General features: G+C 48.6%; 1 protein-coding gene across 5 annotated transcripts in view; it reads right to left on the bottom strand.

Annotated features, from left to right (window-relative positions):
- Window positions 1-12,560, bottom strand: part of LOC123758762 (uncharacterized) — a 52,570-nt gene extending 40,010 nt beyond the window's left edge. For 2 of the 5 annotated variants that reach the window (XM_045743416.2, XM_045743420.2), the window contains exon 1: window positions 8,357-8,463. In XM_045743416.2, coding sequence (XP_045599372.2) covers window positions 8,357-8,359 — 3 coding nt within the window. In that variant the 5' untranslated portion in view covers window positions 8,360-8,463. Of the gene's footprint in view, window positions 1-4,200; window positions 4,468-8,356; window positions 8,464-12,472 lie in introns of those variants that run through there. The other 3 variants (XM_045743417.2, XM_069334457.1, XM_045743419.2) reach the window with 3 other exon arrangements.

Below are 12,560 nucleotides of genomic sequence, written 5' to 3'. Positions count from 1 at the left end.
GAGGGGGGACATGATAGGAACGTATAAGATACTCAGAGGGATTGACAGAGTGGACATAGACGAAATGTTCACACGGAATAGTAACAGAACGAGGGGACATGGATGGAAGCTTGAATCTCAGATGAGTCACAGAGATGTTAGGAAGTTTTCTTTTAGCGTGAGAGTAGTGGGAAAATGGAATGCACTTCAGGAACAGGTTGTGGAAGCAAATACTATTCATAATTTTAAAGCCAGGTATGATAGGGAAATGGGACAGGAGTCATTGCTGTAAACAACCGATGCTCGAAAGGCGGGATCCAAGAGTCAATGCTCGATCCTGCAGACACAACTAGGTGAGTACACGTGTTTGGGGAGATCACTATACACCCCATCCTCAGCATGCTCGCTCGTACACTTGGGTGACAATGGCCGGCGGCGTCACCACACTGACGCCGTCTTACGGAATTCAAAGTCCAACAGGGGCCTGTAATCTCACCACAATTACACTGCCCTGATTCCACCAATTGTCCATCAACACTAGACAGGTTATTCCAACCACCTGTTACACCATGAGGCTCTGCCAGCTGCCTCATGGGTGCCCATGCACTGTCTCTGAGGCTATTTTACTTGTCCTTCCGTACCTCATCGGCCCCAAATTTCACGAAAATTGGGCCTAGACACAACCTGGGATGGCAGGAGTGCCATCCCCTCTGGACACCACGATAACGACCACGATTAACGGGGGTGGAGATGGGAGACTCCCATCTCCACCTAGCTACGTCCTCCTCCACCTGCTAACCAGCTCAAACTAACGATTTCGCGGGCTTGGGAAACCCAAAATGCCCATGTCTCCCCCCCCCCCCTACTTTGTCTTGACCAATCAGCAGGAAGCTGGCACACCACCATGATGCCGCCTCCAATAACAGCCGTTCGCGCCAAAACACAGCTTGGAGCAGTGGTGCCTAACCCAATCACAGGCCTCACTCGCCCTCAGGTGTCCCGTGACGTCACAAGGAGGGGAAGGCCTAAAGACAGAGTCGCAATGTCTCACATGGTGGGGGGGGGGGCAACGGTCACCCCACTTTCCCCCCACCTCTAACGGTTTGAGAGTCAAGTACCTCAGATACCACTTCACTCTCACCTCTCATCCTATTTCACAGAAACATGAAAATTTCTGTAATTCTCTCTACAGAGTAATCACAGATCTCTAACCAGTCCCAAACGACAGTCCTTAACATAAGCTTTCATTCAACACCCCACAAGTATATGTTAGTTTGAAAGCTCCAGTTTCTAGAGTCCCTAGAGCGACTAGCCTAATCTAGAAACTAGGAAAACTAGCTGAGGGAATCTAGATTCCCTCACAGTGTGTGTGTGTGTGTGTGTGTGTGTGTGTGTGTGTGTGTGTGTGTGTGTGTGTGTGTGTGTGTGTGTGTGTGTGTGTGTGTGTGTGCGCGTGCGCCAGCCTTGTCTCTGGCCACTGGAGGGGACGTCCCCGTTTCTACACAGCTGCAATGGACATCCGCTCGACCCTCCTCCTGTCTGATACTGTGTAAACACCCACAACAACAGCTACACACGCACTCCCCCCCCCTCCCCCCACCACACACACAGGGACAACTTTCGGGATTTGCCGAGGCAGAAACAAATGATCAGTTTCTTTCTCCTGGTGGCCCTGTTCAACTAGTAGTATATAGGTACCTGGGAGTTAATCAGCTAATGTGGGCTGCATCCTGGGATGGTGTGTGTGTGTGTGTGTCTACTCACCTAGTTGTGCTTGCGGGGGTTGAGCTTTGGATCTGTGGTCCCGCCTCTTAAACTGTCAATCAGCTGGTATATAGATTCTGGAGCCTTTTGGGCTCTATCATATCTACATTTGAAACTGTGTATAGAGTCTTCCTCCATCGCATCACTGCCTAATGCATTCCATTTGTTAACTACTCTGACACTGAAAAAATATTTTTAATGTCACAGTATGTGTGTGTGTGTGTGTGTGTGTGTGTGTGTGTGTGTGTGTGTGTGTGTGTGTGTGTGTGTGTGTGTGTGTGTGTGTGTGTGTGTGCAGGCACAAACAGAAGATACACACACACAAACATCTTGAAATTGTATTTCCGTGGTGTATTCTCTTCTAGATGTGATCTTTCTGAGTGTGGATGAACCCGTGTGGGGTGTGGATGGAGCCGTATGGGGTGTAGATGAAGCCGTATGGGGTGTGGATGAAGCCGTATGGGGTGTGGATGAAGCCATATGGGGTGTGGATGAAGCCGTATGGGGTATGGATGAAGCCATATGGGGTGTGGATGAAGCCGTATGGGGTATGGATGAAGCCATATGGGGTGTGGATGAAGCCGTATGGGGTATGGATGAAGCCATATGGGGTGTGGATGAACCCGTGTGGGGACACCGCTTATTAAATGTTTGCCCGAGCATCTAGCAAGAGTTGTGAAGGATGTAAACAAACAGTTGACGTAACTCTTCAGGTCGTGTCCCACGTGACGGGCCAATTTGCACATGGCTCAGTTTTCCCTGAGGTTTGCAACGGCGTCATATTTTCCCAATTAAAAGCTTGACTTTTTTTTAATTAATTAATTACTAGGTATTTTTCGTCGTATCTTTTAGTATGGTCTATACTGTTTACGGTCATTTAATATGTACTCATCTATTTTTTTTTTAAGTAGTGTGTTGTATTTCGTGGTCTTGTCAGTGGTTGGCCGATTGACTGAGTCAGTGGTTGGGCGATTACTTGAGTCAGTGGTCTTGCCCGTGATCATAGTGCCTACCCCAATGGGCACAGTATCCAAGACTCACGTTGGATCAACTCTTCTCTTGGATAATATGCCCAATGGGTAAACAAATCCACAAGGGGGGCGTGATGAGGGTTCGAACCAACGTCTGAGAGGATCCCAGACGCTGCCTTAATCAACTAGGCCAAGCCATGGCTACCCACTGGGTAGCTTATATCAGGGGGTTCACCACAGTGTTGGATTACACGTTAATTACAATCTGCTTGAGCGGGACTATGGGACGCTTGTGTGTACATATCTCCCTCCAGGAGGATCTGGTCACCGCTGCCACACCATGTGACCAGTACACACTATGTTATTGTTATTATTGGCACGTTGATACAGCGACCTGTCCTCCTACAAAGCAACCTGTTCTCCTACAAAGCAACCTGTTCTCCTACAAAGCAACCTGTCCTCCTACAAAGCAACCTGTCCTTCTTCAAAGCAATCTGTCCTCCTACAAAGCAACCTGTCCTCCTTCAAAGAACTTCGCTTTTCGCTCGTATGCGTTACATAAAGTCAAAACTTGTCGTACTAGAAAATGGAAGCGGCTCGCGAAAGTGACGTACTGTCCCGTTTTCTGTTTTGGGTCCTCTGGTAGGTTAGGAGGACGGGCTGGATACAGCGCTGTAACAACGCATTAGCGTTCAAAAAGTTGTAGTTACGTTGTGTGTTTTCTGGGATGATTGATGAGGTCGGTTCTCAGCCTGTAACGGTGTATCTGAATTAATCAAATCTCCTCCTACTTTGGGCCACCAACTTGAATGAAACACGTGTGGAAAGGTCGCGCCAAAAATAAGTATATTGAACGTTTGGAGAAGTCATGTGATTAGCATAGCTTCTCACACCTGACAACACGCCAGCCAGTGCATAGTACTGGGATGGTACACCACGTCAGGTGGATGGGTCGAGACTCGTATGCTGTAGACATGTTCTCGACATATATAGTCGTGTGTGTTGGGAACGACAACACGTTAAGGGGTTACGTTAACTACGGCTGTAATGACCCTGTCAGTCGACGACCTTTGGAATCTTAGACCCCAAAGTAAGCCAAACATGTCCTGGTCCGATAACTAAACACACACACACGCATACACACACTCACAGGTCCGAGGGGACAGCGGTCGGGGGTCGTATTCCTAAGAGCCCGGGTTCGATTCCCGTTCCAGGCGGAAGCAAATGGGCAGAATTACTGTCACCTGTCCAACTAGTAGTAAATAGGTACCTAGGAGTTAGACAGCTGCCACAGGCTGCATCCTAGGGATTTGTGTGTGTGTGAGAATGGAATACATGTAGGAGACATAATACATGAAAACAGATCGGGAGCCAATACATCAAACAACCGACGGTTAGAAAGGCGGAGTCCAAGAGCTAGTAGCTTAATCCTACAGACACAAATAGTAAATACACAGATAATATTAAAAGATATATATATACAGACCTGGACCAAGGCGGTCGGGAAGTATCCGGTGATATCTTGCCGTCCCGCTAGAGTCCATGACCAAAACCTCGATAAGCACAAGAGGATAATATAGCGTTCTCAAATTCCCAGCGTCTCATTGTATTGTTATATTGAATCTGGTCAGTAACACAGTGTGGCCCCCCGTCCTCCATGCCTGGCTAGCGTCAGGTTATCTCCGTCCAGCGCCCGGCGACCACACCGCTACACTCTGCATCACTCGCGCTGTCTCACGACACTGGCATACACACATACCACTCACTCCACCTCTAGGCACTCTCCTCCACTCGCGTTTCCGACTGGTATATCCCAGCGTCTTAGATTACAGTGTCTTAGACCCCCCCTGGACTCGTTGAGCATCTACGGGTCCGCTTCGAAATGTTTAACGTCTTTCCTCCATCGTGGAGTCTCATAGTCTTTAGTTATTAAGAAGTATTAAACTACATTGCTGATATAGACATGATCGTAAAGCGCTTCGGAACTCTTAAACTGTATAATTAATGGGAGACTGAGCCGCCATAATTGAATAAAGATCTACAGGTTTCGCAAATGGAGAATTAAATGCGCTAGTGAATAATGAAGTGCTTAGAGCCCCCACCTGTCCTGTTTCACGTTGTGGTATGAGTAAGCTTACCCATCTTGAGTAGGCAAGCATGGGTATATAGCTTATACATATGAATATAAGTTCAAGTACGTTTATTGAGACGATAAAATACATCTCAAAGGGATAGAGTTTAGGTTATTTCTACCCTCCTTGAATACAAGATATACATATACACGCAGACAAGTATAGACGCACACGCATGCACCATACAGAGATTCACTTCCTGCCTCGTACTGGCTTCCCTTCCTGTAGCGCAGAGGGTCTCCTAACTCACATATACACGAGTATACACACACTTACGTCTTACACACACACACACACACACACACACACACACACACACACACACACACACACACACACACACACACACACACACACACACACACACACACACACACACACACAAGGGGCACACGCACTAGGGGACACAGGTGGAAACTGAGTGCCTAAATGAGCCACAGAGATATTAGAAAGAACTTTTTTAGTGTCAGAGTGGTTGACAAATGGAATGCATTAGGAAGTGATGTGGTGGAGGCTGACTCCATACACAGTTTCAAGTGTAGATATGATAGAGCCCGATAGGCTCAGGAACCTGTACACCTGTTGATTGACGGTTGAGAGGCGGGACCAAAGAGCCAGAGCTCAACCCCCGCAAACACAAGTAGGTGAGTACTAGGTGAGTACACACACACACACACACCAATCCTGGAACATGCGGCTCTAGCATGGAGCACATACCTTTTCAAGCATAAAACGAATTTGGAGAAGGCTGAAACGTATGCCACTAGACTGGTTGCAGAACTACGAGGTATGAGGAAAGACTGTGTGAATTGCCCGTCACGTCGCTGGAAGACAGTGTGATACGGCAACTGTCTCTCATTTCCGTCCAAGCGCCAAACAGCAAGAACCCCGTCCTCCTGACAGAACGTCGCATTTTTGACGTATACTCTTAAGACCAAAAATTGTCTTACTGCAAAATGGCAGCGGCTCGCGAAATTGACATACTTTCCCGTTTTCTGTTTTGGGTCCTCTGGTAAGTTACGATAAGAGGACATTAGTACGACTGTTTCTTGACGTTGGGGCACCTTAGGAGGACGGGTACTGGCATATCACCATTCCTACCTACTTGACCTTTATCACCAGTAACATCAGTTATATAAGGTTAGCGTCGTGTACTTGAATTGCTGGCAGCTGTATTGTCATGGTTGTCTCGGACTTGCCTTCATTGTTATAGCCTTATTTAACTGATATCCTGATGCTTCTGTTCACCTAGCGGTAAACGCGTGTCCGGGACTTAGTCGACTGGTGTGGGTTGCATACTGGAGATGATGGTCAGTCGCTGGACAAGGTCCTAGGAGAGATGTTGACCAGACCACACACTAGAAGTTGAAGGGACGACGACGTTTCGATCCGTCCTGGACTATTCTCAAGTCGATTGTGTCCTAGGAGAGATCTCGTTCAGCATACTATACCTTCCCTATGGTATGCTTAACGACCATTACCTTCTGGTATTATGCTGGTAATCGACCATTATGCTGGTAATCGACCATTATGCTGGTAATCGACCATTACCTTCACCGTAACCTCTACCGATGTCTGGAGAACTACCACCATTCCTTCGTCATTATAACCACCATCAACCTCTTATCAACCACCATTAGGGGACACAGTCACCATCATCTATGGTCATTATAACCACCTACACATCTACCACTATCGGGAGAACAAGCACCATAACCACCAAGCCATCTACCACTATCGAGAGACAACGACCATCACCTGCGGTCATTATTAGATTAGATTAGATTTTTTATTCAGGTAAAGGTACATACATTAAAGATGAGTTACAAACACACTGTTGGATTTAAAGATAGAGCTAGTACATACAATACCTAAAGCCACTAGTACCCATAGCGTTTGGGGCAAATTATATACCAAGGTAATCAATACCAATCAAATTATATACCGTGATTATAACCAATCATGCGCTGAACGGCGAAGCTAGCAGCCCTGCCCCTTAGGGTCTGACGATCGCTCTGTACACCCACACGAGTCTCTCTTGGCCTGCTGCCTCTGGAGCCCCTTTTGTACTGCTGCCTCGCCCTCTGGAGCCCCTCTTGCCCGCCCTCTGGAGCCCCTCTTGCCCGCCCTCTGGAGCCCCTCTTGCCCGCCCTCTGGAGCTCCTCTTGCCCGCTATCTGGAGCCCCTCTTGCCCGCCCTCTGGAGCCCCTCTTGCCCGCCCTCTGGAGCCCCTCTTGCCCGCCCTCTGGAGCCCCTCTTGCCCGCCCTCTGGAGCCCCTCTTGCCCGTCCTCTGGAGCCCCTCTTGCTCGCCCTCTGGAGCCCCTCTTGCCCGCCCTCTGGAGCCCATCTTGCCCGCCCTCTGAAGCCCCTCTTGCCCGCCCTCTGGAGCCCCTCTTGCCCGCCCTCTGGAGCCCCTCTTACCCGCCCTCTGGAGCCCCTCTTGCCCGCCCTCTGGAGCCCCTCTTGCCCGCCCTCTGAAGCCCCTCTTGCCCGCCCTCTGGAGCCCCTCTTGCCCGCCTTCTGAAGCCCCTCTTGCCCGCTCTCTGGAGCCCCTCTTGCCCGCCCTCTGAAGCCCCTCTTGCCCGCCCTCTGGAGCCCCTCTTGCCCGCCCTCTGGAGCCTCTCTTGCCCGCCCTCTGAAGCCCCTCTTGCCCGCCCTCTGGAGCCCCTCTTGCCCGCCCTCTGAAGCCCCTCTTGCCCGCCCTCTGGAGCCCCTCTTGCCCGCCTTCTGAAGCCCCTCTTGCCCGCCCTCTGGAGCCCCTCTTGCCCGCCCTCTGGAGCCCCTCTTGCCCGCCCTCTGGAGGCCCTCTTGCCCGCCCTCTGGAGCCCCTCTTGCCCGCCCTCTGGAGCCCCTCTTGCCCGCCCTCTGGAGCCCCTCTTGCCCGCCCTCTGAAGCCCCTCTTGCCCGCCCTCTGGAGCCCCTCTTGCCCGCCCTCTGAAGCCCCTCTTGCCCGCCCTCTGGAGCCCCTCTTGCCCGCCCTCTGGAGCCCCTCTTGCCCGCCCTCTGGAGCCCCTCTTGCCCGCCCTCTGGAGCCCCTCTTGCCCGCCCTCTGGAGCCCCTCTTGCCCGCCCTCTGGAGCCCCTCTTGCCCGCCCTCTGAAGCCCCTCTTGCCCGCCCTCTGGAGTCCCTCTTGCCCGCCCTCTGAAGCCCCTCTTGCCCGCCCTCTGGAGCCCCTCTTGCCCGCCCTCTGGAGCCCCTCTTGCCCGCCCTCTGGAGCCCCTCTTGCCCGCCCTCTGGAGCCCCTCTTGCCCGCCCTCTGGAGCCCCTCTTGCCCGCCCTCTGGAGCCCAGGCAGGCACTTTACCTCGTCACACAAGGGCGTGTTATCGCGTAAACTATGATATAATGAACTGCTCTACAATAAAAGTGGTGTTATGATATCACTTACCTCGTCAGCAAGGTATCATTCGGCTGTGTTATTGAGTGAACTATGATATAATGAGCTACTCTACAATAAAGGTAATCTTATGATATGACGCTATGTAAAATAACGATAAAGTTTGTAATTACCATGAGCGAGCTGGGCAGAGTCGAGGCACTAACACAGTTGGAGATCAACTGCCAGAGATAGCGGTGGTGTGGGGCTGGGGTGGGTGATTGGTGCGCGCGGGGCTAGTTGGGCTCCTCGGAGCTGCTATCCCATTGGCTATACCTGCCTGGCCTCAGAATGTTATCTTATCCTTATCGTCTGTGCGTCGTGGGTTCGGACGAGGATGTAACTTACCACCACTTGCGTTATGCAGGTGGTGGAACTCGTACTCGGATAAGAACATAAGAACAAAGGTAACTGCAGAAGGCCTATTGGCCCATACGAGGCAGCTCCTATCTATAACCACCCAATCCCACTCATATACTTGTCCAACCCGCGCTTGAAACAATCGAGGGACCCCACCTCCACCACGTTACGCGGCAATTGGTTCCACAAATCAAGAACCCTGTTACTGAAGCAGTATTTACCCAAGTCTTTCCTAAATGTCACATTGAGCACCGTATAAGGCTATATTTCACCCCTAGAGCGAGGAGCGAGGCTTAGCAAGGCAGGTGGTGGTGTACCTGGTGGCTACGCACCTCCAGGCAGGCAGGCGGCCGATACGTGCCGCTACACGAAATAGCAACAAGATGACGGTTGCATTGCGTCACATGGGGGCCATGGCGGCCAGGGAATTGCTCACTATAGTATCCGGGTACTGCTAACACCTACACACACACACCTCGGTTAAACTTAATATATCCGATCTCGCTAACTTGAATTATGTGGGGTAATATTATTAAGCTTTCGTCGATTCTGGTTATTATAAACGTAATTACTGGCTATAGGTCTTTGTGAAGATTAATGTTGAGTATTTATTCTCTTTACGCCAAAGACTAATTTATTGTATTATAAAGTCTGGTCTTGGAGTTCGTGGTGGTATGAAGTGTTATGCAAGTATGTGCGTAACTGTAGTTTAGTCACACACACACACACACACCACACACACACACATACACACACACACACACATTGACAGGATAGACAAGGATGGATTATTTAACGCGGGTGGTACACGCACAAGGGGACACAGGTAGAAGCTGAGTACCCAAATGAGCCACAGAGACATTAGAAAGAACTTTTCCACTGTCAGAGTAGTTAGTAAATGGAATGCATTAGGCAGTGATGTGCCTCCATCAGACTCCATACACAATTTCAAATGTAGATATGATAGAGCCCAGTAGGCTCAGGAATCTGTACACCAGTTGATTGACGGTTGAGAGGCGGGACCAAAGAGCCAAAGCTCAACCCCCGCAAGCACAACTAGGTGAGTACACACACAGAGTTTTGTTTTGCAAGCAAGGTAAGTGGAGAGGTAGGTAATTTCTCTCTCTCTCTCTCTCTCTCTCTCTCTCTCTCTCTCTCTCTCTCTCTCTCTCTCTCTCTCTCTCTCTCTCTCTCTCTCTCTCTCTCTCTCTCTCTCTCTCTCTTAGAAAGACCAGAGGAGTAAGTGTTGTGGGCAGATTCCATGCACAGGTATACAAGTAGATATGATAGCAAGTGAGTGTGTGTGCCACACTAGTGATAGCGGAGTGTTGAGACACTCAGATGCACTCTAAAGTGATTATTGAGTGTTGCATGAGGTACGTGGTCACAGTGTTGCATGAGGTACGTGGTCACAGTGTTGCATGAGGTACGTGGTCACAGTGTTGCATGAGGGACGTGGTCACAGTGTTGCATGAGGGACGTGGTCACAGTGTTGCATGAGGTACGTGGTCACAGTGTTGCATGAGGTACGTGGTCACAGTGTTGAAGGATACCGTATATTTCAGAATAAGACGCAGGGGCTTGGAGGGTTCTCTGGGTGTTCCTGGAGGCCCGCTTACACTGTACCGATATTCGCGGCACTTACACTGAATCTCCATTATGCTTCGAGATCTCCAAGTGCAATACATGTTTTTTGTTTTGTAATATTCGTGTGACTTACAGAGGGATGTAATGGTTTCGTCTCCGATGCTCCTTGAAGCTCGGCCCATGCACGCAGCGCAGGCAATAACCCCTCCTCCATCCATTACACACACACACACACACACACACACACACACACACACACACACACACACACACACACACACACACACACACACACAATTTGTGGCGTACTCAAGTTTGGTGGCACCGTAGTCATCTACATCAGCCCGCTCTCATATATGACAAGAGTCTATTGTGAAGTGGAATTCCCTTATGTTGTAATCCACAAGTTAGGAGTGAATATTAGCTAGTGAATCAAGCCACTTCAACACTTAAACAAGTGACGGCTGAAAGTACATGTTAGTATTCAGACTGCGGTTACACATCGAGGTTAGGTCAAAGGGATTAAGACAGCCGTAGCCCAGCCAAGAGGTCTCTAAGGGTGACCTCTAGTTGTTGGGAACAAACAGATAATTGATAATTATCAATTATCAGATAATTGGATTATACCTTTGGTATAATATTGGGAGTGAATATTAACTTGTGAATCAAGCACTGCATGACTTACCACGTGCATATGAACCTAGACGCACCATCTAATCTATCGTGGGCTATGCTCATTTGTCACAGAATGCAGACAAATTGAAGGTGCTTTACATTTCATCCACTTGGTTCATTGGAGAGTCGAACTCGGGTCGCAAAAGAACGAGACCGTTGCCCTACCAACGAGGCCATGGATGCTAAACCGTTTCATCATGGTTTCTGGTGTTTATAGCCTTACAAATTAAAGTGCATTGAGTGCAAGTACGATTTGCAATGTCTCAGCTGCAGCGGCGATGATTCAAGACGTCACTGTATAAACGTGCTGGAGTAACGTTTGCTCATCAGACGATCAGCGTCATCAACATTGACGTAATGCTGTATCATCGTTGTTTGCCAACGGGAAAGGAGGGGAGATTACCTCATACTCCCGGCCAGACGACACCCTATCTTAAAACAGTTCCCGGTAATTAATAACACAATTCTCGAGATATCGTTTTCTTTATTCCTGAGACCATCCACAACGGTCACGATGCCAACAGTGGAGGAGGGAGCAGTGTGCTGTGGCCGTGGGAACCCTAACCTAACCATTACTGTGCAACGACGTCAGAAAACGTCACCAGTAAAGCGGTCACTTATCCGATGGCCTATTTAAAGAAATTGACATTGAGTTACATGAGAGAGAGGAGCTGGCAGACTTAGTATGTGTCTGACGATTGGGTAGAAGAAATTGAGATGCGTTTATCCCAAGTGCTAAACAGACCATCTAGCGAGGAAGCCGCGCCCTGGAAACACAAACCGGAAGTCTCTATTTTCCGCTTGTTACAACTTGTAATAAAGTTGTTACATCTTGGCTTAACGTGTTTATGACGTATTAGAACGTTGTTACAACTTGCTATATTGGTTGTTATAACTGGTTAGGTGTTAAAACTCGTTCGAACGTTGTACCAACGTCGTAGTTTCGGTGTGTGTTTGGCGGGCGGGAACTGCAGAGTTAAACAGTGTATGACAGTGGTTCTTCATGTTTGGTATGAAATCATCTATCGCCTTGATTTTCTAAGTGGTCCTAATGGGGCACATGTGCAAGTTTACTAAATTATGGTTTACCGGTGTATTCAGTGAACTGTGGTAGTCTACGTAACAATTAGTATACATATATATATAGATACCCCCCTTATCTACATCTCCAATTACCTCTTTTGCGTAAAATGTCCTGTGCTATTTTGTATTTGTTTTGGTCAAGAGCACCACGATGCAGTACTTTTAAAAAGCTGCTCAGTCCAAGGGTTAATTAAAACAAGAGTGTCATGCGTTGTGTTATTACCGAAAACTGTTTTAAGATAGCTCGTATAATGATTTTATTAAGGCTTATATTAGGGGTGACTGACACCTTGTATAATGGTTGCAACACACAGTAATAATTGGGAAACATGGTGATGAAATTGGAGGGGACGTACCAAAGGACAAAAAACAGAAAAACGTTTCTGCGGTTCGTTTCGTTAAAACGTTTCTGCGCGTACTAGGGGCTTTACAAGATTGTAATTAGTATATTATGTATCCTCACAATCCCAATGTACCTTCTTGTATATATATAAATAAATAAAATAAAAATAAATAACATAGGACGCAAAGGTACTAAGACTTACCATTTATTTAGCTTGGGCGTTCCAGTAACGAGGTGTCCACCGGAGCAAATTAGTGCCCGTCTGCACTACACGCGTTCCTCAGCTTGAC

This window comes from Procambarus clarkii, chromosome 31 (genome assembly GCF_040958095.1).
Source record: "Procambarus clarkii isolate CNS0578487 chromosome 31, FALCON_Pclarkii_2.0, whole genome shotgun sequence".
Taxonomy (NCBI): domain Eukaryota; kingdom Metazoa; phylum Arthropoda; class Malacostraca; order Decapoda; family Cambaridae; genus Procambarus; species Procambarus clarkii.
This window is presented reverse-complemented; position numbering and strand designations above follow the sequence as displayed.